Below are 25,641 nucleotides of genomic sequence, written 5' to 3'. Positions count from 1 at the left end.
CCTGATTCTGTAGGAGGTCAGAGAGGAACCACAGACTGTATGTGAAGATGAGAGGAAGGAAAATGTTCAGAAGATCTAACAGAAACACAAAGAACCCATCAGAGCAGGAGGTGTTCTGCTGGGTTTGGTTCTAATTCCACAGAAACAGAGTCGGTCTAAATGAATGCTGGTACCTGGACTCTGTACTACAGTCTGAAACCAAATGAGGTCTAAAGACGTAAAGCTCTTGTGGATATGGAGTGTTTGTGTTTGGAGCTAAAGTTGCGGCTCAGAGGAGGAGATTTGCGTGTTTTTTTTTTGCGTACCAACAGAGCTGAGGTGCAGATCTGAGGTGCTGCCTGTGCTTTGGAGTCCCACCCCGTATTTTAGTTTCAGCCTGAGCTCACACACACCAGGATCCGAACCGCGGCTCCGCGCCCTGTTTTCCGGGGAGCCGGTGGAGATCCAGCCCTTCAGCACGCTGCTCTCTTACGTCCCGTCCGTGAGCAGAGAGCTGGCCGCGGCGGAGATTTCTGCTTCTGCTTGGATCTTATCTTTTCTCCAACTGAGCTCTTTCTGCTCTTTTTCGCGCTTGGCTCGGATCGGGAGAGGATCGGCGGCGCGTCGGTGCGTAACAGTCCGAGAATCTGTTCCGAGGCAGCGCCTCCGTGGCAATGGATTGATTTCGGTGTTTTTTCTCCGACCTCTGCCTCGACCAAGTTGAGAAAACAGTGTGTAACCTGCGGCTCCCTCCTTCCAGCTACATGTTTGATCCGCTCACTTCTAAAAGTACCTGGATCCGGGTCTTTCTGCGCCTTTTGGGACTTTGAACTTTTTTCCCTCTTTGTGCTTTTGCAGGAGTGGCCGGGGATTGTAAGGATTAATTTTGTATTTTTTGGAAAAGGAAAAGCTTCTCCGGGGTTCTTCTTTGTGAAAAGTGATGGCCGAGCGGGGAGCTCTGAGGCTCCTCTCTCTCCTCTGGCTCACCTTTCTCTCCACGGAGAGCAGCGCCGCGAAGCATGTCGACAAAGGTAAGAGCAGAAAACGGCTCAGCGCGGAGCCGTGCGTGTGTCTGTGCGTGTGTGCGCGTCCTCACGCCTCCATGGAACGAACTTGGCTGCGTTGGATTGCGAGTTGTGGGGGTAAAGAAACAGAAAGGCTCGGAATGTGCGTGAAAGCCGACATGGTGCTGAGAGCTAACGAGCTGCGTTCAGAGAAGTTCAGGAGGAGATGGTTCCTCCAGCAGCAGCACAGGAGCACGGTTCAGGCCGTTCTTTTGTCTGCATGGAGGCTGTGGAGCTGGAACTGCTCTCAGGGTTTAAACAGGTTGTGGATTGTATGAAGTCTGAAAATGGCACATTTTACGCACGGATCGGTGTGTGTGTGTGTGTGTGTGTGTGTGGTCAGAGAGAGGATCCACCAAGCTGAGAGTCATTAGTGCTCAGTGTCAGGTAATAAGCTGGCATCATCAGTCCAGCAGACATCTCATTACCTGGGCGTCAATAGAGCTGATGGATCAACAGAACCTCCTTCATTCTGTTCCTTTAATTGTTTAGAAGTGAGGCCACCGCAGTGCAGGAGTGTCAGGACAGATTCCACTGATACTACAGCCCTTAATTAGAGAGAAAGCAGTGAGGAATAATAAAAAAAAGAGCCCACAGTCGCTGGAGGCTCCATCATAAACTCATATCTATCTTTTATTCTGGTGGGCTCCATCAAACAGCAGCAGGAGGTCTGCAGGAGAAAAAAACAGAACAACATGGCCCAGTTTCTTCCATCATTTCTTCTTTTTTATATATATATTCTGGTGATATGCAAACTAGCTGTGTGTCAGAAAGAAGGGCTTTGAAAAGCTCGTTGTTTATTTTGTCAGTTAAAAAGAATGAATGTGCAAAAAAAAAAAGCAAAGCAGAGAGAGGCGTCTGGGAGTGACGGCCTGGCTAGCTGCTGGGCTCTGTTGCGTGTGGAGCTGATGAAAGACCCTCTCCTGCATGAAAAGAGCTCTGCAGCAGTGGAAGGGGAGATAGAGAGAGAGAGAGAGAGAGGGAGGAAAAAAAGAAAGCCCCTCCTTGGCTTTGCTGGAGATCAGTACAAAAGAGAGATGGGGGTAGGGTGAAGCAGGCCGACTGTCTGGAAAGTAATAAAACCAGGAGATTAAGGGGTCCAGGGAGTTCCTTTGGGAGCTTTGATTGATTCCAGAGAATTGGCCGGGGACCCACACGCAGAGAGAGGCTCAAATTACTAATTGTGGGGTCCCCTTCTCCCAAAATATCTGTTTATTCAAAGCACATTTGTGAGGGTTCTGCTGAGACTTCCACACTGAAGGGACACTTTTTGTTGGTTTATTTTGAGGAAAGCTGCTCGACTTCAGCCAAATTGCTGCTATTTTTAGCACCTCCTCCCACTTAGAGCCTCAGAAATGCCTTAAAAAGTTTGTCTGTGGGTAAACAGCCCCTTAGAGGCTCGTCTTATCTGTGGCCTGCTGGGAGGGGATTGTGCTCTGATTGTCTCCCAGAGGACAAAGCAAATAAGTTGGTGGAGATGTGTAAACATTTGGCAACCCTCAGCTCTTCCAGGGTTTTCTCCTCTCAGACCACCTCAGATGTGACGTTCCTCTCAATCTTTAACCCTCATGAGGGTCAAATTGACCCGTTTTAAAGTTTGAAAATGTGGGAAAAATTATAGATTTTCACAGTGAATACTTCCACATTTTCAACATTTTTGGGAGATTTTTGAAAACTTTTTAGTGAGATAAAAGAAATGTTTTGAAAGAATGTTTCTTTAAGAACATTCAGAAAAAAATCCACATAAATCCAGTGAAATTCTCTGGATTTTGGTGGATTTTTTCCTGAATGTTCTTAAAGAAAATATTAGACTTTTACTAATATATATATATATATATATATATATATATATATATATGGAATCACTTCAGATAATTTTAGGATTTTTAGGGAAGATTTTTACTATTTTTTTGAAAATATTGACAACTTTTATTTAATTTAAAAAAATATATTTCTTGCCAAAGTTTGTTTTTTTTAAATAAATCTTTTGAGGGAAATTTTTAAGAATTTTTTGGAATTTTCTTCCTGGAGATTTTGCTTTTTTTTAAAATAAATTTGAGGAATTTTTTTGCTGCATTTTTTTTTATTTTTTTCCAGACAGGGGAACAATATTTTTTGGTGCCGTAAATGAGGACAACAGGAGGGCTAAACGGCAGTCGTTTCTCTTTTGGTACGTTTAAGGTTCTCTCTGTGGACTCGGCCCTTCAGAACAGAATTTACCACCTCTGTGTTGTTTTCAAAGCCTTGGTAGTCCAACACACCACATTCTGCAGCAAAAGAAAAGAAATGCCAGTTTGATGTCCTCTTTCCTTCTGTCCAGTGTTTACGGCTTCATTTTCACCTCAAAAACATCCGGATGTCTTCCACATGTCCACGTCTGCTGGAGAACATGACGCTGACTCATGCTGTCTCTGCTCTATTTACTGATCATTTATTTATGGGCTCCAATCGCTCATAAAGTCCTAATGACCTCCATCCACCCAGAGACGGATAATTGCACATTTGGCCAAGTATTAGATTCATCTGCTGCTCTAATGAAAGCGGCCCATTAGGAGCTGATCTGCTGCTGCCGCCGTTGGTCTCCGGATCTTCACGGCTGAAAATGACACCTCGCCTTGTTTTCTGGTTGCTATTTCAGCTGCTAAGTCCTCACGTCCAGGGTTTGCAGGGCCTCTAATCAAAGCGGTTATTAAAGTAATTTGCAGTAGCTGTCGCAGCGGTTTATCACGTGTAATTGTCGGGGTGAAAAGGGAGATCAATACCCTCTGAATGAAGCCTTGGCGTCTGCCGCTGCGTCTTCCTACCGCTCGGTGGAACCAGACGTTTTTTGGGTTGTGTTTTAGTTGAGCTATCAAGGCTTCTGTCTTTGTTAATTTGCTCATCAGCTGTTTAAAGTGCTGTGGACTGACCGGCAGGATTTAAAACGTGCACTTAGATCTAATAAGTGCATGAAAATATAGAACACCTTGAAACACGCAGAGCTCCACTTCTCAGCTGTTAATCTCTGGGTTTAGTGACCGGAGCTCTCACACATGAGAAACATTTTAATCCAGTATTTTTAGCTCACATCTGTTGATTCAACATGTTGTTTAAGTGTGCATCAGAGCCAGAAACTGGGCCAGTTTCTTGCCGGTTTGCTGCCTGCAGAGATGCCAGGTTTGCATCATGGTTTTAAACCCCGAGCGGCTCACAGGCGAGGAGTCCTCTGCTTCTTCTGCCCCCTGCTAAGATGAAATTGCTGCTATCAGAGCTGCTTGTGGGGCTGTGCTGCAGAGAACCCGGCCTTCTCCTGCCTCTCCACTGCAGCCTGGACTCCAGCTTCTCCTCCTCCTCTGAATCTCATACATTCTGCAGCGAACAAACAGCCTCATGGGGAAGATTTCTCCTCATTTATTCTTCTGTTTCTTTTTCCTAGCACGTTTTATTCTCTATCTGGAACCGCCTGCATATCGGTTACCTTGAGAATCTGTGTGTTTAATCTGGTTTTGCATATATTCACCTCATTTTCATACGTTGTGGTTTTGGAAAACAAATAATACTGTGACATTAATTCTGGCGTGTTGCTCAGATTTACATGTATGTTGTCATTTGAGGTCACACCACAGCTGCTCTGTGGAAAATGAGTCTACACTTGGTGCCATTTTTGCATTTCTCACTTTCTTTTAGTCAAACCAAGTAAAATATCTTCATAAAGCCCATTTTAAACCACATTAGTTCAACCAAAGAGCTGCAGTTATGTACAGCAAGACATAAAACACATCGACTGGAAAGCACAGCGAAATAAAAACCCAATAAAATGAAGAAAAATTCAATTATTTTGAGTTGTTTTGCATATTTTTGTCTTTAATTTCTATTAGCAGCTGTCAGTAGGCGGTGAGATGAACTTCTGACTGGTGGAGTGGGAGAAACGATTTCCATCCTAAAGAAGAATCTGTTAGTTTGATCTCAGTAAATCGCAGCGAACATGACGGATTAATCAGGTTTACACGCTGAACGCTCACTTTGAGGGGAATGAATCTGGAATAAAACCAGAAAATGTAGAGTTTGAAGCCAAATGTTAAACCAAGAGTTCCAGATCCTGGTTCATCAGATCCTGGTTCATCAGATCCAGATCCTGGTTCATCAGATCCTGGTTCATCAGATCCAGATCCTGGTTCACCAGATCCAGATCCTGGTTCACCAGATCCTGGTTCATCAGATCCAGATCCTGGTTCACCAGATCCAGATCCTGGTTCACCAGATCCAGATCCTGGTTCATCAGATCCAGATCCTGGTTCATCAGATCCTGGTTCATCAGATCCAGATCCTGGTTCATCAGATCCAGATCCTGGTTCACCAGATCCAGATCCTGGTTCATCAGATCCAGATCCTGGTTCATCAGATCCTGGTTCATCAGATCCTGGTTCATCAGATCCAGATCCTGGTTCACCAGATCCAGATCCTGGTTCATCAGATCCAGATCCTGGTTCACCAGATCCTGGTTCACCAGATCCTGGTTCACCAGATCCAGATCCTGGTTCATCAGATCCAGATCCTGGTTCACCAGATCCAGATCCTGGTTCATCAGATCCAGATCCTGGTTCACCAGATCCAGATCCTGGTTCATCAGATCCAGATCCTGGTTCATCAGATCCTGGTTCATCAGATCCAGATCCTGGTTCATCAGATCCTGGTTCATCAGATCCTGGTTCATCAGATCCAGATCCTGGTTCATCAGATCCAGATCCTGGTTCATCAGATCCCATCAGCGCTTTCATTCCAGCGTCGGAACATTTTACACGTTCTGGCAGATAATAGACGTTTCTCCTCTCCCCAAACGCAGGAAAACTCTTTCATTTGATGCCGACAGGTGTACAGGTGTTGTCCTGCTCCAGCGTCTTCCTCTTTCCCGCTACCATCGGTCAGTTCATAGAAAACTGCTCACATCAAGTGCGTTCCTGTTAAAAGCTGAAGTTCTCGTCTTCAGAGGTGCTCCTGCTGCGTCAAAAAAGATGTCAGACGAAGCGCCTTTCCAATCCGGCTGCTGTCTGGCGTCTTTGTATCTGCTGGTCCTTTCATGTCCAAACAAAAAAACTGGAATAAAGACTTGCTGGGACTTTGAAAGTGGAGTCTAGAGACGGCAAAGCTGGTAAAGATGTCCATACCAGCCGGTCTGAGCGGCTCCAGGGACGGCACATCTACAATATTTGATCTTTTTGCTCGGCTGGAAACGTGTTTGTCTCACTTTTCTTTTGCTTTCTGTCTCAGAAATGGAACAAAATGCGAAGGTTTCTAATTGGCTGTCCTGTTCTGCTGTGATTGAATGATGCTCAGCCTTAATGACCTCTGGGAGAGCACAGTCTTTTCAATTTCCTCGGAGCTGACGCACACGGCAGCGGTGTGAGCGAAGCATACGAAAGGAGAGGCTGAAGTTGGGTCTGCATGTCAATAAGAGTCTAGTTTGTCATCTCTGTCAGTCCGCTGTGCTGCTTTTAAGCTATAAAGCGAGCGGCGGCGTCCTCAGGAGGACTGAACTGGTCACGCTCTGCTTCTCCTGCAGCCACACACAGCTAAAGGCTGCTCTCCAACAGTAACAGGACTGAAGGCTTATGGACGTGTTTCTGTTTCTCCCTAATGCAGATTTGTGTGTAAAAAGAACCAACAGAGCAGCCTTGAACTTGGCCGGTTTGGTGAGAAGACGTCCTCTTCTGATCAAACATGGCTGCACGTTCCTGAAACTTGTCGTCATTTTTTCGTGGTTGGCTTTTTACAGTGGATGGTGTGTGTGTTTAAAGGGCTTCTGTCAGCCAGAATGGAACTCCATTCCACTGAGCTGTCGTTGTGTGTCCTGATGTGTTCTGTAGTGTTTATGTTCTGCTGGATCTGGCCGTGTTCTACAGGACAGCGTGGCGTTGTCCGGCCTTTCAGCTCATGCAGAAAAATTACACAAGCCGAGCTGCCGTGATTCAGTGCACATCTTTTTATAACTGCAGCATGACAGCAGCACATGGCAGCCAGCGTGTGTGTGTGTGTGTGTGTTTTGCTGTTAGATTTAAGGAGTGTTGCAGAAAGCAGACATATTTTCCTGTGGTTTGGCATTCCAGCAGAAACCTTGAAGGAACGGACTCTGCGGCTCTCTAAAGAAATCCTCAAACGGACTCAGCAGGACAGTCAGGACTCTTTCCTTGAATATTTTCCTCAAACTTTGGCTATTTTGGTTGTGCCAGCTCCTGTCGTGGTGTCTGCTGTCAGCGGTGGCAGCTGCATGGTATTATGGCACTGTGCTGTCAGATGAGCCCCGACTAATAGGCTCTGTTCTACACCAAACACTTCTCACAGCCTTGGGGGGCATTCTGCATCTTTTTCTATTAAAATCTGATCTCATAAGCCTTTAAAAATGTTTGAATACTTATTTAAATATGAAATTGTAAATCTTTATGCAGTTAAAGGTTAAAATGTAAATGAAAGTGTGGCTAAGCAGAGCCAGAAGAAGGCTGAGTGCAGACCGATGTGGGCTTTAACGTGGACAGCAGACGTGCACGTCCTGCACTGGTCGTTATGGTGATCTGCTTCAGTGGATTGTTCTGAATATTTGCCTTAATTTTGCACTTTTTTCAGGGTACAGCAGCTGGTTCCATGCTGGTGCTTTAGTTCTGTGTTGACATGATTATTCGTGAGTTGTGCCAGGGACGGTGTCAGACCTACGGCAGGATTCCTGGAGAACTTAGAACGTCCTGCTGTGTTTGGGCTCCGTTGGTGGAGCGAGTGCAGAAATCAAAGCAGTGACGGCGCTTAATAATGAACTATAAAGGTGTGGATGACGGTGAATCTCCTGAACAGCGTCTTCACTCCTTTGCTTCCTGGAATATTCGTGGACGGGGCTGTAGACATGTTTGGAACGTTTATGTCACATTTACTTTGGCGGATCTTTTGTTGGGTATTTCGGCTGGTGTGTAATTGTGTATTTCTATTCCAACTTAGAAATCTCCTGAAAAGCTGAAAAAGTTGGACCGTGTTTGGGTTGAAGTCTTTGAAAACGGATCAGAGCGTTTCTCTCTGTTTTCTATTGATTATGAGAAGAAGGTTGAGAGTTCTCTGGTGGGATGTTTCAGCATCGACAGATTTTCTACTGAGGCGTCGTCTTACAGTCGCTTCTCATAACTTGAGGGGGAGTAAAATAGGAAACAAGAGCTCAAAGTATCCCTTAACATACGTGAGTAATGAACGTGTTAGAAGACATTATCTTCTCTCAGGTTCTCCATCATGTAACTTTGCTCAATCAGTCGTTTCTCCTACGAACCTTAAATAGAAGCAGAGCAGTTTATATTTATATTCTTAATGTCATTGTGGGGGGTTGGCTTTCAGTCCTGCCACTGGTCCTGGTTGTAAATTAAAAGAGACTAATAGTGTTCTTGAAAGATGGATTAATAGCCTTCGTTGGGTTGCTCTGTACCTGCTGGATCTCCAACATCCTGCAGCTCTCAGACATGAATTTATTCTCTGCTGTCTTTTTGGAGGACGTCCAGGGTGTGATGAATTAGCCTGAAGTCTTCTCCGTGGTGTAGTTCGGGGTAGAGTGCAGTTGTTAAGCAGCTCGTGGTTCAAACAGACTGCAGGCAAACAAGAATCGATGCAGCTCGGCCGAAATGAGGATTTCTGTTCATCATACTTTGATTTTTGTTATTCTTGACCTGACACTGTTTCTGTGCATCTTGTAGCCTTTTTTCCCATTCATCAAATTAGCTTGTGTTGCTGTTTTTAACCTCAGGAATCGTGTGTGTGTGCAGTTTATCAGCGTGTTCATAAGGCATCACACTGGGCCTTCATCCAGTCAAAGGAGCCGTTGATGTGTGGGCCGGTCACAGAGGGAGGATTGTGAGCCGTGGAGCTGGCTGCTGCCATCGTCTTGTAACCGGCCGTGGCTCTTGGCAGCTTTAAACATGGTGGGATGTGTTTGTAGGTTTGGGTGGGTGTTTGTAAAGGCGTGTGCCACCCATCTGGGCCTGAACAGCTGTTCTATCAACAAGGTTCACAGAGTTCCCCGACTCAGACTAACGCTCTAGCAAAAAAAAACCAAAAACATGCTGTTTATCTGCTTTCAGGCATGCATTGATTTGCCGCACTCCTTTACATCGCAGGCTTTTATTGTGAAAGTCTTTATTTAGCTTAGGACAAAATTACAGATTTGCTCACCGCTGCGAATTGTAAAGACTGTTGGTATTCGTGTGGTTGGTGAAAGATCTTTGATTTCTAAATATGAACTTGGGAAAAGATTTTATAAGATTTGTAGAAATTAAAACCTGATGTTTGCCATCAGAAAGGCCGTGATGAGAGTCGATCAGCTCCTCAGTATCAGAGCTGGGACTCCGTGAAAATGCTGCAAGTCTTGGTACCGTTATGTTTGAAGTGGCCCTTAACTTTGTTGTTCTGTTTTACAATTCAGGAACCAGTTTGCCGAGTTTCTGTTGTGGAAATTCATAGAAACCGTTCCGTTTTTCAGCACAGTAGGCCCAGTGTGTTACAGCTTCAGCAAAACCACAAGAAAGTGTCATTTTTTTTGTCCTGCTCGGTACTTTTCCATGGCACTGCCTCAGCATGTAGAAGCACCGCAGCGTCCCGGACTGTTGAGTCTCAGACGTTAAGTTTAAACAATTTAGGGTTTAGAGTTAAGACGTGTGGAGGCTCTGTACTCGTCATGTATACACCAACCACTGTCCCAGTTCTTCTTGGAAACCCTCCAGTCAACCTCCCAGCTTTTATTTTGATTTCACCTGCTGCTATGGTGACCCCCGGAAAAAGCTTCCCCTGGTATTAACCGATGTTTCTGCTGCTAAATCCAAGCTGAAGCGCTTCTTTGAAAACGTCCTGCGTCAGATAGAGGCTCCTTTGTGCCGTCCGGAGCTTCTCACCGTGTTATTGGAGCCGGTTCCTCCTCAGCTCTGAGCTCATCTGAAGCTAACGGAGGTCAACACAGGCAGCTGAAATGGTGAAATTACTGCTTTAAGCCGTTTTAATACATGACATGATGTAATGGAATTGGCCTTCTCTTTTGATTCTGCTTTCTTGGCCCTTCACAGTCGAGTAAATGCGTCTCCTCAGCAGTACTTACTGGAGAAATGGTGGCTTTTGTGCTTTTCTAATAATGGTACACAGCTCTCAACACAAAGTAAGCTTGAGTCTGGCTGCACAAACTCTGATTACACCTTGAAATTTGAATCCAGCACAATCAGAATTCGTTTTACTGTTGATCTTGATGTCAAGCATAAAATGAGCTGTCATTTCTTAGTAATATTAGGAGACTCTAGATGGGTTTTAATTGGTTGTGTTTTGTGCTGAGTCAGTTTTTGTGTACCATGTGGATAATGAAAGGAGATGACACCCTCTCGCCCCTCCCTTCCTCAGTTATCCTTTTTCTAACTTGGATTTCGTCCTTGACCTTGTTGGAAGATTATAATCTCCACTACTGTCTCTTTTAAAGACTGATGAACGACTGGGTTCGGCTGATATGAAACTTAAGATAGTGAGAAGCGAGTTACATTCCTGCTAACACACTTACACAACACGGGGGGGATTGTGCAACTTCAACCTCATGAATCAGAGCATTTCTTTATGTGGTGATTTAAAGGGGGAGAATAGTTTTATTGGTTTTACAGCACACATAGGATCCACCAATGTGAGGTTTTTAGGGCCCATACCGACATTATTGGTGATCAGGATAAACTTCTAACTGATATTTGGAGCCGATATACATTTAAGATAAGTCCTTTATTTCTCCCCACACCAGGGGAAGTTCACATTGTTGTAAATGTAATGTTTGTTGTGATAGCATGCAATAGTCATTTATAACCAAGCTTCATCATTAAGGGTACCTATAACTGAATCTGTAAAATAGACGTAGTCCAGGTGAAATCAGGACGCTCTCCTCTGTCTGTGAGATTGACTGTTTAACTTCTGCTGTTCTGTTTTTTATTCTTTTTCTGATCACTTCTACTATCCACTCACGTCCAGATCTTAAAATATTATATGTTATTGACACTGACACAGACACTGCTTCTGCAGCTGCCTTCTAACTTAGCCATTAGCCGCTAGCCTTTAGCTGTTAGCCTTTAACCATTAGCCGTTAGCCTTTAGCCGTTAGCCGCTAGCCTTTAGCTGTTAGCCACTAGCCGTTAGAGTACCTTTAGCGTACCTTTAGTCACTGTGAGAGAATCTAATTTCCTGGTTTGTGGCAACAGCTTGTGTTTCAGTTTCTGCTTGGGAGACAAATACTGACTATAGGAAAAATGACAGATATTGGCCCTGATAACCGGCCTGGCTGATCGGTCTATCCCTAGTTGGGATATAAAAACCTGAGAGCAGCATCTGGGACAGCACAGTCTCCTGAGCTGGATCTAAATACAGACATGACCTTCGTCTGTCTGAGGAGGACGAGCGGGGCGGTGAGGAGTTAGAAAGTGTACTAAGGAGCAGCGATGGAAAGCAGCTGCATTGATCCTTCTCTGACTCCTGAAGCAGCATCCCCTGAACCTGGACTCGGACTGTGACGGGTCGCTCAGCCTCGGCATCGACTCGGCAGCCGGCCAGCAGCACCTGCGGAGGGATCGCAGCATTCCATCACAGAGCCGGAGACACAGATGTCATACGAGGCTCCGGGGAGGTGATCTGGAGTGTTGTGTTGGGGGAGGAGGCCGAGGTTTGAGCATGGCGGGGCAGTAATGGGGTGGGAGAGCCAGCCAGCTGCTACCAACAGATCCTTAATGAGGTGTCCCATCAACAACACAGCATTAATGACGACACTTCAACTCGTCTGTTCATCCACCGCCTGCCTTTCAACCACGTTAAGACGAGACGTGTTTGGCTTCATCGTAACTGGGTTTTTTTCTTCTTGTAAATTAAATTTTGTTTGTTTGTTTGTTTTATTTCATTCATTTGTAAAATAAAATGTTCATGTAAATACTACAGTCACCTTTTTACTGTGACAGAGATGCAAATAAGACCCCGGGTATTTCCATTAGGGGTTGATCGATTACGGGCTGTACAGTGGATCAGTGGTTAGTACTGTTGCCTTGTAGCTAGAAGATCCCCGGTTCGTGTCCCGGCCTTCCTAGATCTTCCTGCATGGAGTCTCCATGTTCTCCTGTACATGTGTGGCTTTTCTCCAGGTTCTCCAGCTTCCTCCCACAGTCCAGAAACATGCTGAGGTTCATTGGTGATTCTAAACTGTCTGTAGGTGTGATTGTTTGTCTCTGTGTGTAGTCCCGTGATAGACTGTTACCTGTCCAGGTGAACCTGTGATAGGCTGTTACCTGTCCAGGTGAACCTGTGATAGACTGTTACCTGTCCAGGTGAACCTGTGATAGGCTGTTACCTGTCCAGGTGAACCTGTGATAGGCTGTTACCTGTCCAGGTGAACCTTCACCCTCTGTCAGCTGGGACAGACTCTGCCCCCATGACCCTGATGAGGATCAAACGGTGTATAGATGATGGGTGGATGGATCATTGATTAATTTGCTGTTTTTCTGATTATTGGTGACTTTTTTTTTTTTTAGTTTCTTTGGCTCTAGTCTCGTTTTGCCAGCTAATTCTGTTGTACATAATGGGCAGTAAACGGGCAAAAAGAACACCCTAGCTTGTTTGTTTTTATTTAGATTCATTGTGGGCGGAGCTAAGTGACGGTAGAATGGTTCTGGTGGAACATTTCCATCCAGGGAGACTATTAATGTTATTAAAATGGATACCAGCAGAGCTGCATTACTTCACGATCCAAATCCTCTACAAAACTTGAAGTGTTCAGCGTGTTATGTTGTCGCTTGGATGTTGTTGTTTCCTTTAGCAAAGACGATGGTATCTGATTGGTTACATGTCATGAGCACTAACCAATAAACACTGAGGGATAAATATTGAAACATGTAGAACCCAAATAACCAAAGACATTTCAACTCATTTCTGCGTTGCAGTTTGTGTTATTCTAATTTTTACGCTCTATCTGCTGCCAACATTTTACACGTTAGGTTTTAAATGTTGTTTTGATGTTTTTATAGACTGTCTTTTGTTTTGCGTTTTACTCAAAGTGCTGTCAAATGTTAGCCTAGCCACGCAAGGGTCTAGGAACGCTCGACAGGGAGGGAGGCGGGCTAAAAGGTTGTCTTTCAAATCACTCTGCAGCAATTGGGTAGGTATACAACCAATCAGCGCAACGAATAGGCTGACGTAGTTCCTAGAGCGCCGGCGGATTGTGGCTAAGTCCCATTAGCTTCCCAACCAGCGGAGCCAACTGGTATATTAAGGATTTGCCATATCCCGTCGGCATAAGTCCAAATACGTCTTTCTTCTCAATGAAACACTTCAGTGCCGTCCTTTGTTTATCTTTCAAGTTGACTTTTAGCTTCAAATCTTTAAGGGCTGTGGCCAAAGCCGAGTCGAAAGATAACTGTTTATTGTGCGCCGGTTGTTTCTGTCAGAATCGTCGCGCCTCTGTCTTCACTTAGTTACGCCCGCCTTCTGACTCTACACTTCATGGTGATTGGTCCGGCCAGTTTTAGGAGAATCCAGCCTGGAGCCTTATGGAGGGTAACTAGACCCACCCTGGCAGAGAATTAAATTCGTTGCCGTGGGTTGTCTAGCGCGGCTCGGCTAGTCAAATGTAGTTTTATTGCTGTCCAGCACTGCGGTGACAGTAAAGCTTCTGATTTGACACAAAGATTTTCATTTATACTGCAAATGCAAATATTAGTTCCAAATATCATCGTCATAAGGTGTTTGAGTGATCGTTTCATTGGTGTTTACCAGCGGTTCTGTGATAGAAAAGATAAAGAAGTCTGAAGTTCTTGTATTTAACCAGGAAGTCGTGGAATCAAAAGGTTGAACTGATTGATTGATTGATTGATCACCCGGGTGGTGCTTTGTGATTGTCAGGATCAGTTAGGATTCACAGAATATTCTCCAAACAAACAAATAAATGAGCTTGATGAGTGATTTGACGGCCGTATCCCTGATCCTGCATACGTAGGTGTTCCTCTCCTAAATTAAATGCGAGTCCTTGTTAGTTGTTGCCTCTCCAACACAAACAAACAAACAAACATCCATTTAGATTCGGCATTACCCATTAATGGGGCGGTTCTGTAGGATGTGAACATGTTTGTTTCTGCTGTGACCTTTTTCTCAGCAGCCCACCATCCCAGAGTCTGAATTAGAGGCTCTGGAGAAAAGAGATGCTTTTTTCTGCTTTCATACTTCATTTACCTGGAGTGCTCTAAATTAGTCCTGAGTGCATAAGCATGCCATTCAGGCTTTCTGGACACCTGCTGAACAAATTCACTCAAAGAGCACACGTACACACTCACGTGCACGCTCACATCCTAAAATATGTCCTGCAGTCTGTTTGTGCCATATGGCGTGGAATATCGTAGTGAAGTGTAGCAGTCTAAATGAAAACTCACCCGACATTATCTAATTAAGCAGGTGTGAAAGCGGCTTAATTCAAGACGGCTCCTACACCTCCTCACCGTCCGAGTTCACAGCGAAGCAGCAGTTCATTCAGCTGGAAGATTTTTTTTAAGTTGCACACTTTCATTCCTCCTGAAAAGAAGATGTCAGAAGTGTTCTGGAGCCATAAAGGGTGGTGGTTTTATTAGCCGCTGCTGGCCTGTGGGGGGCTTTTTGTTGCAGAGTGACAGGGGACTTAATAATGAAGCTCTCTAACCCAATCAGCTCTGAATCACTGGAGCCCCTCTTTCCCTCCTTTGTCCCTCTGCCGATCCCCCCACGGTGCCGCTGCATTCCCAGCCTGGCGGGGCAGTGTCTCTGGGCCAGGGCCGTGTCACGCACCCCTTCTGGCCCCGAACCACTGTGGTGGGGGGTCAGGGGTTCAAGTGCTCCCCATGGGGCGATGCGTGGGACGATCAGTGACGCCACGGCCCGGCCCCTTCACGGGCCGCATCCACAATTCATTTCTAATGAGAAGGAAACTGGCCACCTCGCTTTATCTCGGCTCCAGCTCTCTGCTACCCCAGTTTCCCTTTTCCTCCTCGCAGACTTCAAAGGCGGGCCGAGGATCGCCCCTCCTGGCCCGGCGCTGATAGTGGAGCTCAGAGAACATTCCTGGCGTGCTGGACGGAGGCTGAGTGTGGATTTTATGGGCTGTGTTTGTGCTAGTCGCACACATACCTGTGGTTCATGTGCATGCTGCAGGAGCTTAACCCCTTCTCATGTGCGACGTCTGAAATACAACTGCTGGGTCTGAAGACACGAAGGCTTCTCAGGCCGACGGACGTCCCTGAGCTCTGGGAATCTTATAAAAATCTGCAGTTGGGTTTGTTCCGTCGTCATCTGGTATTTGTGTCTCCTCTCATTTTCAGTGCTTTTAAAAGCATACACAGATATTTCTTAAATTCATTTACATGCGGTCCCACCGAGGGCTGGAGTTTGCAAATCAATAGTAATTTAATTTCCATGCATTTAATATGGAAATAACAGTTTAATGCATTTAGCATAGCTTTGAATAGAAACTAGAGGCAGCTGGACTTTACTCTGCTCTGTAAACTAAAAATGCTTCATCGCTGCACAGCGACTCTTAAACCGTCTCACTAGAAAACATCACAGAAGCTGGATTTAGTTGTCTAAAAAAATGCTTTTTTTAATAGAAAAAATGTCTGGTTTACTGTCTGTATGTTAAATACGTCATATAAAGTCTACAGAGAACAACTCTGAATTTGATGGAGTTCGTTTTAGTCTTTTCATTTGCTTGGTTGGTTAAAGCTCAGTTAGAGCAGATCTGAAGCCAGTGACAGAAAACCCAGCCAGCCCCTTTAATCAGAATGCATGTTTTAGTCAGAATAGTAGAGCTGTAATGGGTCAGAATGCTCATCATTACAGTTCTATCAGGACTTTTGAGCCGGGGACTGGATCATTTCTGGGATCTGACTCTTAGCGTTAACACGCATCGCTCGTATGAACACAGTGCTTTGTATGTCGAGTTCCTCCTTGCTGAGGTGGAGGTGTGTTATCCGCGGCGTCTTTTTGTCTGTAAGCAAAATTATGCAAAAATAACCAGTCTGGATTTCATGAAAGCTGGTGGAGCACAGCCAGTTAAATGTCCTTTATGGATCCAGATCACTTTGTTTAAAAGTACAAGATGGAGCAAGAGCGTCTAAGAGCCCCTCTGATGGCATAAAAACAGTATTTTAGACTATGAATAAATGAATCCATGCAAAAACATGGATGAAGGTCAGTATGGATCATGAACCGGCTTCTGCCTACTGAGATCTTTAAACTCTAAAACAGCTGTCTGACTTTTCAGGTAATGCTGCAATAATGGCCAAAGAAAGATATTAAATAGTTTTTTAAGAGTTGAGAAACAAGACACGCCTTTGCTGCAACTGACTGAGTTCCTGCTGGATCCCTGAATGTAGCTCTGATTTAAACTGAACAATGAACCACCTTCACAGCCAGATTTTAAGGTAGTATTGGCCATGTTAAGGTGAACTGCTGCTTGTTGTGCTTAGGTTTTTAACAGCTTTGCTAATCCTGATCTTGCGCTCTATCTGGCTTTCTGTTGAGTTTAATGTCATAAGAACACACAAAAAGGCAGTTTTTGCAAAGTCAGAAGTCTTTTCCTGTTTTTCTGTCTGATGCTGTCACTGCCTCAGCAAAATTCCTGTTGTTTCAGTTTGTTTTTCTTTTGTGTCTCCGTTGGTGAGTTAAACGCCCCACAGAGCCGCTCCTTTCAAAGACCATTAAAAACGGTTTTAGCTAAAGGAACAGAAAAAGCCGTCGTCCCATTGAAAGATACTTAATTAAAGCACGGTCTGGTGTGTTGTGGGTTTTCTGGTCAGCGCCTCCTCAGTCTGTATTGATAAGATTTCCTGAGGGGAAACAATTGTGTGAAATGCAGGAAGCCATTAGGAAGCCAGGGACTCATGTCTCTCCCTGCTGAGTAAACAGTGTCTGGGCCTCCCCCCCGTTTCATCCGCTGCTGAATGAGCCGCCACTCGTAACAATAAAGGCAGGAAATGAACTGTAGTCACACAGGAGCGTGCACGACGCTCATTGTGCTTCTAATTGACCAAACTAGGTTGGGTGATAAAAGCAGGAGTTTTTCTTTTCTGTTTGTTGGACCAAAATAACTCAAAGGTAGAGAACAGGAGGTGTGGTCAGAAAAAAGAGAAAGGAGGCGGCTAATGAGGCAGCGTTTGATTGCATAATTTGTCTGAGTTTTTGGGCTGCTGTGGTGGTCTTCAGACTGACCCAGTTATTGTGGAAGTGGAGCTCCCAGTGTGAATGCACGGCTGAATGATGCAGGTTTGTGTTCCTGCATGCAACATTCAGGAGAACAGAGATGGAGGCATGCAAGATGACAAACATGTCGCCGATCGGGACGCTGTGTCGACCTGACAAACGTTCACAACCACATCTGGCTGCAACTAGGGACCACCGATCCAGTTTCTCACTTCTGATCCCAATACCTGAATTTGGATATCTGCTGATACGATACTGTTCCAATACCAGAGCTTTCTTTGCTTTTTAATATTATTATCATACATGAGGCTGTAATAAACTCATCTCTACAGTCAAATATGTATGCGAGTGCCAAAAAAGAAAAGGAAGTTAGAAAAACAGGAAATCCAGTTAACAAGGAAAATCCCATCCTGAAAACAAATACGCAGCTGTAAGTCAGACAAAAAAGACAAAAGAACAAAACCAAGACAAAATATTACAAAAATGAGACACAAAACAACAAAAGTGACAAAAAAATGAGACGTATCACACAAAAAGAAATCAAAAAAGACACAAAAAAGTTACAAAGCGACAAAGAAAATCAACAAACGACAAAAGTGAGGCAAAAAATCCCGTCCTGAAAACAAATACGCAGCTGTAAGTCAGACAAAAAAGACAAAAGAACAAAAACAAGACAAAATATTACAAAAATGAGACGCAAAACAGCAAAAGTGAGAAAATGACAAAAAAAAGAGACATATCACACAAAAAGAAATTTAAAAAAGTGACAAAAAAGTTACAAAGCAACAAAGAAAATCAACAAACGACAAAAGTGAGGCAAAAAATCCCATCCTGAAAACAAATATGCAGCTGTAAGGGTTTCAAATTGACTGTCGTTTATTAAATCCAAGACAGAAACACACAAAGGGTTAACTTCTCTGACACGATTTGTTAGACGACAGAAACGTCTGGTGTTTGCCGAAGACTTTTCATCTCTTCCAAAAAAAGCTAATTTCTCCATTTTAAAGATGTTTCAGCAGCTGGACCTGAATAAACTCACAGGATCCAGACTGAGTGACCTGAGAAGTCCTGCTGTCCTTCAGACTTGGAGCTGACCTGCATTCACAGCAGTCTGGTCATTTTGCAGGGATTGAGCTTACAAATCCGACAACTCGTTAGACTAAAATCTGTTCTCTCAGCAGATCTGCAAACTTTTTTCCTCACCTACTTTTCTCCATTGACATCTGCTTTCTTAACACACCAGGAACTAAACAAAGCAGAGTGTAAATAGCCGGCGTGGCTAAAGAATCAGTGGCTATCTGGCCCACTTTCTCAGTGCTTGGTGTAATTGATATTTGGTTTACCCCTGGATTAAGTGACAGCTAAGTAGGTTTAGCATTGAGGATTTAGCCAGATTAATTCCAGGAGTCCAATCTGAGCAGGCTGGATCCCAAATGTCTGCCTTACCTGGGATTTAGGAGCATATGAAAGGGAAATGAGATGGGAGACGGCGATAAATCCTGCAGCAAAGCCTCCCTCAGAGAAAATGAGATGCACACATGGTTTAGTGTCAGTCAGCGGCTGCTCGCGTCCTCGTTTCTGATAGATTGATTTCTGGATGTTCAGGTGATGAGGAGTGGGGGTTGTTGTCTCTAATAAAGCTTAATGCAGCTTCGCATTGGGAGGAAATGTGCTCCATTGTTGTAGTCCAGAACTCAGTGGTGGGTTTGAAACGCGTTTTATCTTTAATTACACAAAGCAGCCTCCCACACTCTGTTTTACACATAAATCCACGTAAACCTCCAGAGATTTGAAAAGTCTTTACTTTAAAAATGAAAAAAAATGTCTGAGTGACTGAAAACTGTTTGCAAATATCTGTTTAGCAGAACTTTGATATTATTTCTCAGAACCCCTGAATCAGCTTGGCAGGCTTCAAAGGAATGGAAAAAGATCTTCAAAATACAACATTTACCAGAGCGGAAAAACTGTTAAAGAAACCCTGAAAATATTGTCAGATTTTCAAGTTTTTGATGATTCTTCAATTATTGATTTCTGGTGAACAGTTCTGTTGGAAAACTGCACTTGAATTTGTGATGTTTTCTCAGAACTTGTCTCATTTGTTAATTAGTCAGATGTATCTAAGAGTTCCTTGAGAAAAATTCAGGGATTTTTGCAGGACTGGGTTGAACTGCAGGCGGTGTTTCCACAGAGCAGATAGGAGACTAAATGGTTTAATGACTGTGATATCCAGAGCCAGCATTTTCCCAGTGTTGAACTGTTGGACCATTGCTGTCCTCCATGCAGGTGAAATATTCCTCTTCTCACTGAGCATCTTTGCTAAATCTGGCTTGATGACCAAAAACATTGTTTGCATATGATCTTAACATACAAGAACAGAAGGGTTTTTTTTGCGGAATGTTGGCATTATCCCTGGGATTAAAAGGCAAAATCACCAAAAATTACACCATTCACTCGAGCTGGACATCGTAAAGACGAACAATATTGACAGATTTGTAAGTTATCGATTGAGCGGTTCTATCAGAAAACAAACCAAATCTAAGCTTAAAATTGTGATATTTTGTCAAAAACAAACCAATAAGATTCTCTGAAAAATATTTCTACACTCCTCTGCTTTCTCCAAAAATTCAGGGGCTTTTGGTTTGACTGGGCTGAACTGCAGGCGCTGTTTCTACGCAAACATTCTCCCAGTATGGGCTGAACGGGTCTGAACGGGTCTGAACGGGTCTGAAGGGGGCTGAAGGGGTCTGAACTAGGGCTGAGTACCGAACTTCGGTTCTTTAATGGCACCGACCGAAACATTTCGGTACTAATGAGTATCGAAATAAGCCTCGTCTTTCGGTTCCATGTTCCGGTGCTTATCACGTGATTATGATAAAGCAAACCTGTGATTGGCTGTAACATTGCATGTGATTGTGGCAAGCTGGAAAAAAACATGTTGAGGCGCGCCTCGCCCATTCACAGACAGGTTTCACGTTAGGTACACTGACTTTACTGCAGTTGTGTAGCGTGTGGTCTCTGAGGTCTAAAACGTGGCTCTACTTACGTAAAATGAACGCCAATAGTGCGCGGTGCAGTATATGCCAAAGCGGGTGGTAAACTCCATCTAAGGCTAAATACCGGCACGAGACCGATAGTCGACAAGTACCTGAAGGGAAAGTTGAAAAGAACTTTGAAGAGAGAGTTCAAGAGGGCGTGAAACCGTTAAGAGGTAAACGGGTGGGGTCCGTGCAGTCCACCCGGGGGATTCAACTCGGCGGGTCAGGGGCGGCCGCACGGTGCGGGAGGGTCCCCTCGCGGGACCTCTACCCGGGTGCGGGCCGTCCCCCGCCGGGCGCATTTCCGGCTCCGGGTCACCAGGAAGGGTCCAGGGCCGAAGGTGGCTCAGTATGTACTAAACTGTACATTGCTTGCAAATGTTCTTTTGCACTGGAAATCACTGGAAAATTAAACTCAAGATGTGAAAAGTAATGTGTAATGCAATTTTCATTCGGTTAGAGTATATATTGTAAAACTGGTATCGAAAAAGTATCGTTTAGGAACCGGTATCGAAGTGAAGGTATCGAAATTGGTGTCTGAAGGGGGCTGAACCGGTCTGAACGGGGCTGAACCGGTCTGAACCGGTCTGAAGGGGGCTGAACCGGTCTGAACCGGTCTGAACGGGGCTGAACTGGTGCGTTGTGAGGAAATGTTCCCATTGTTGTCGTCTTTTTGCGTCTCTGCGCTCATCCACAGCCTGTTTGCTTCCACATTTCCCTGCAGATTCACCAGCAACTAATTTACGACCTGTTAAGTGATTTAGCATCTGTCTTTTATAGGACCCTGGTGAGTCGCCGCTGCCGCCCCCCCCCCCGTCCTGCCCGGCGCTGCCTCTGCCTGTGGCGTCAGACTGGCTTTTGAATTTCAATCAGCCTGGATGTATTGTTGTTTGCTGGAGGCGGGGGGATGGGTGTTAGCGGTGGTAGCTGTTCGTGTGCGTCAGTCAAACGGTCGGCGTGACCAATGGGACGCCCAGCGGAGACGAGCCGATGCGTCCTCAGGGGGCACAGGGCTTTAACTGCTGCCCACGGGGCGAACCCTGCCCTCCATCCCTCACTGCTGCCCCCTCCGTTGTCGTCTTCCTCCCGACGTGAACACGGCAGTACAATCAATAACCGCCCCCCCAGCCCCTCCTCCGGTCAGCCGCTCCCTGCTTCCATTCATCAGCGCTGCGTTTGATGTCGGCCTCATCGTTCTCTGTCAGCCCCCCAACACCTCCATGTGTGTAATTGTGTTAGATTTGTCACGGTGGTGCGGTTATTTGGCCCGGCCCAGCTGGTACCGGGCCAGAGGGCTCCGTTCACGCCTACCTGCAGCCCCGGCGTTACTTTAAGTGTCATTTAACTCGTTTCCATATGGCGCTGCAGAGTCGTGGATCACTGGCTTCTCCCAGCAGCCCCAGGTACGTTACGCCCTTTTATTAAAGACCGTTTAGCTTTTTCCTGATTTCCATTGTTCCCAACGTCCTTCTCTTTCCAGGCAGAAACATGAGAGGTGTTATGTTAGCAATCAGAGCTCACACATGAACATGTAGTGAGACGGACGGATGCCAGCGTCATGGCAACGCTGCTGAATATTAGAAAACTGTGTTATTTAACATTTCTGTGTTCATTACCACCTTATTTATTACAGAATACGCTCAGTGTGAAAATATTTCTGACAATAACAGTTTTTATTGCCCCAGAAGGAAAGCTGGTGTTAGTGCCTGGGTTTCTGTTGTTTCTGTGCTGACGTGTTCGCATTCAGGCCTTCTACCCTCCAACACAGGAAGATACCCCCCTTATCCACATTCTGTCCACATGACCAGCCTTCTACCAAATATCTGCACATGTGAAGCTGCACAGAGCTCAGAAAACGGCCACAAACGCTGTAATAAGCATGAAGGGCTGCTAAATCAACCAGTCAATCAGCATTACGTCAAACACCGGAGAAGATCTTTCTGTCATTTCATCGTTTCTGCTGGCTTTAACATGCAGACGCCGTGGACTGATCGGACACAGCAGGCTGAAGCATGCCGCTAAACATGTAGCTGCTAACGCTAACCACACGTTGAAAAAGGGTTTATTCTGGATTCACAGGCTCATTACACAAAGCAGCAGAGGACATGTGTGAGTTAAGGCGGCAGCTTCCCAAATAAATGTCCTCATAGATGCACGTAAAGCAGCAGTTAGAAATGAGACGTCATCTGGTTTGTTTGGATGGAAGGCTCCACCATAGAGGAAACTCTGTTCACCTTCTGAACCCCAAAGCCCACTGAAGGGCAGGTTATCTTTTAAATCACACCATGTATTAGAGCCAGAAGCTACAGAATCTGAAAATATGGACTAATTTTATACTTTCTGATGGTCCTTCAACTACTCATTTGTAGTGAGCAGCTCTATCGGAAAACAAACCAAATCCAAGCTTAAAATCATCATATTTCATTAAAAGCACTTTATTCTATGTGTCATTTAAAAAATCCACCAAAAATAATCTATTTCCATGAACAGCATTCTGTGAAGAACAAAAAATTCTGCACTCTTCAGGGAAACGATGAAGATATTGTTGACTCATCTGTGACCAACGGTTACATCATCACAATTCATTGACCGGGTTGAACTGCAGGCAGTGTTTGCAGAAAGGAGACGAAACCAAAGCAAATTAAACATGTAAGTCGTATAATAGTTATAGTACATAGATGCATCATTCTCCCACAGAAATGGATGTTTCTTTCTTTCTTTTTTCTCATTTATGGAGTCATAACTGTGTCAGACTGCACAGAAAGCATTCCTGAGTTCTCCCTACCTCGTCGTGGTTGTGTTGTCTCCATGCAGGTTCAGGATTTTATATTGCAGAGAAAAATGAGCCAACAGCGGCTGAAAACAAAGAACTGCCTGGCGTTTAGAGGGTTAACACAGGAGATGGTGTGTTTCTGTCCTGCTGGATGTAAACATCAATATTCACACCCTTGAATCAGAGCTGTATTTGCAGCATAATCAACGATGCTCTAATTCGGTTTTGTTGTGTTTGTCTCATCTAATCCCCTCAACAAATAATCTTCAGCGGCTAATTTCCCATGGAGAGGCTCTTCAGTGCGACCTGTTGTGTGGAGGTTAATCTGGCCGATGCGTTGCTGGTTTTTGGAGACGGCGTTGGCGAGGAGGAGGAAGGCCGTGTGCTCCAGAGGACGAGGGGAATGGAAAAGCCTTAAAAGCCACAGAGAGAGAGAATCCGTCCTGGTTGATTATACACGCACTGCAGCCTCGACGGCCACATTAGATCTCTTTCTTCGTACACCAAACTAGCATTAATAATAGATCCGGCTCTCTGGCTCTTTTGCTTTCTGCTCCCCTCCCCCCGGCGTTTGCCCCTCCAGGCGTGTACCCCTCTTTCTTTCCCCTCTTTTACCTCCATCTTCCCTTCCCCCTCTGTTTCAGCTGCTCTCCAGGAGCCGTGGCAGGTGTGCATACATCACGGTGTTGGTGGCCACACAGCCTGCAGCTCCAAGCAGTCGTCACCACGGCGACGCTGCTGCAGCTTCTATCCGGGTTTGTTTTTTTAGATGACTGCTTGTTTTGTTTCTCCTGACAGAAAACCGGCAGACAATGACAAATGAATGACACGAATTCTGTTGAGGAAATGGAACGGAGCGCAGACGAGCTTTTGTTGACGCTCATCTGCATGCACGGTGGGGAGAGGCGTGTTTTATTAATATTATTTCCTGTTTGATTGTCACTTCAGCATTGCGACGATCATTTGATCCCAGATAACGGTCCCCAAACACCAGCTTCTCCACGTTAACCCTTCAGTGTAAACATGCAGCGTCTGTCTTCAATCTTTATGTGAATGAATCCAAACCGTCAGTAAACGCAGAGCGGCGTCCGTCTGTTTGAAATGTTAGATCATTAGAGTCACACTTATCTTAGTTCAGGTTCCACATTCAGTAGACCAGACCAGTAAAACCACAGCATAAAAACCTATAAATAACCACAACTCCACATTTTTCCTTTATTTTAGTGCAAAAACATTCACATTTAAGGAATTATCTTTTTACAAAACATCATGAACAACCTGAAAAGAAAAATAAGTTCAGTTTCATCAGCATTCATCCTCAGTTTATCATTTCCACATTACAACTTCCAGATCACAGAGTGTCTACAAAGAAACACAACATTTAGTCATCGCTATCTGGAACGACAGAAACAACAAAAGTCAGACAAAATATGACAAAAAGGAGACGCAAAACGACAATAGAACAATAACAACTTGTCATGGTCTAGAAATGATTTTAAATTTATACTTTTACTAATTTACAATCTGCAGTTAATGTCTTCTCTTTTCCACTCTGAGGGCCGGATTGGACCCTCTGGAGGACCACTTTTGGACCACGGGCCTCATGTTTACCACCGTTGTGTTAGACCGTCTCGTGTCGTGTTCTTCATTACTTCTGCGACGCCACTTTGGTTCTAAACAGACTTTATAAACCGTCACTGAAGTGCGTTTTTATCGTGTTTTCATCTCCTCCAAGGTTAATCTAAAAAGCAGAAGCATTCTCACAGATCTGCACCATTTCTTCTGTTTTATTTATTCTTTATTTCAGCTACAGAGTCTGAGTGTTGTTTAAAGCAAACACAACAGAGGAGATTTACAACCATGGAGCAAATGATCTGCTCCAAGTTTCCTTTTAAACTGAGAGATGGAACATGTGAACCCAGCAGGCGTTCTCCTGTGGACTAAATGCATCATAAAGCATAGAACAGCCGTGCATGTGGCACCTCTGATCACGTGCACTACGGGATGATGGTGGATAATGTCAACAGAAACAATGCACATTTGAAAGGCGCTGATAGCAGACGAATCTTCTCCATGAAAAATGAAACGTAGACGCAGCGTTTTCCCTCCGGAGGTTTCCAGAACACTCAGGTTCTCTGTGGGTGATGACTGGTGATGGTGGGGGGGGGTTTAAAACTAGAGTTTAACTTGTTTACATTTATGTTTACAGTGTTTGTTCCCATCTCATGCTGTTTATCCAATATTAAATAAGTAAGGAAGTACATATGTCAGCAAATAAATGTTCTTATGAAGTAATATTCCCATGAAAAAAGCAAAAAAATCTTTTCCTATGAAATACATGAATATTGCTATGAAATAAAAATTAAAAATAGCATATTTCTGTACAGCTTTCAGAGCTGTATCAAACTTTGTAAAGTCACATTTGTTTATTTCTCAGACAAAACGTCAAGTGTAATGTTTTTATAGTTTAATGAAAATAAACAATAGCTTAGAAGAATAAACATGTTGGAACATATGTTCATTTTTAGCTGTTTTTTTCCAATAGCTAGCATATTAGCATAACATTAGCTCTAAG

General features: G+C 44.5%; 1 protein-coding gene across 1 annotated transcript in view; it reads left to right on the top strand.

The window, feature by feature from the left end:
• The first annotated feature begins 396 nt into the window (after positions 1 to 396).
• Positions 397 to 25,641, top strand: part of neo1a (neogenin 1a) — a 222,098-nt gene continuing 196,853 nt past the window's right edge. The window contains 1 exon segment of the mRNA XM_051937001.1: positions 397 to 1,010. Within this exon segment, the coding sequence (XP_051792961.1) occupies positions 920 to 1,010 (91 nt within the window). The 5' untranslated portion in view covers positions 397 to 919.

This window comes from Acanthochromis polyacanthus, chromosome 2 (assembly GCF_021347895.1).
Source record: "Acanthochromis polyacanthus isolate Apoly-LR-REF ecotype Palm Island chromosome 2, KAUST_Apoly_ChrSc, whole genome shotgun sequence".
Lineage (NCBI taxonomy): Eukaryota > Metazoa > Chordata > Actinopteri > Pomacentridae > Acanthochromis > Acanthochromis polyacanthus.
This window is presented reverse-complemented; position numbering and strand designations above follow the sequence as displayed.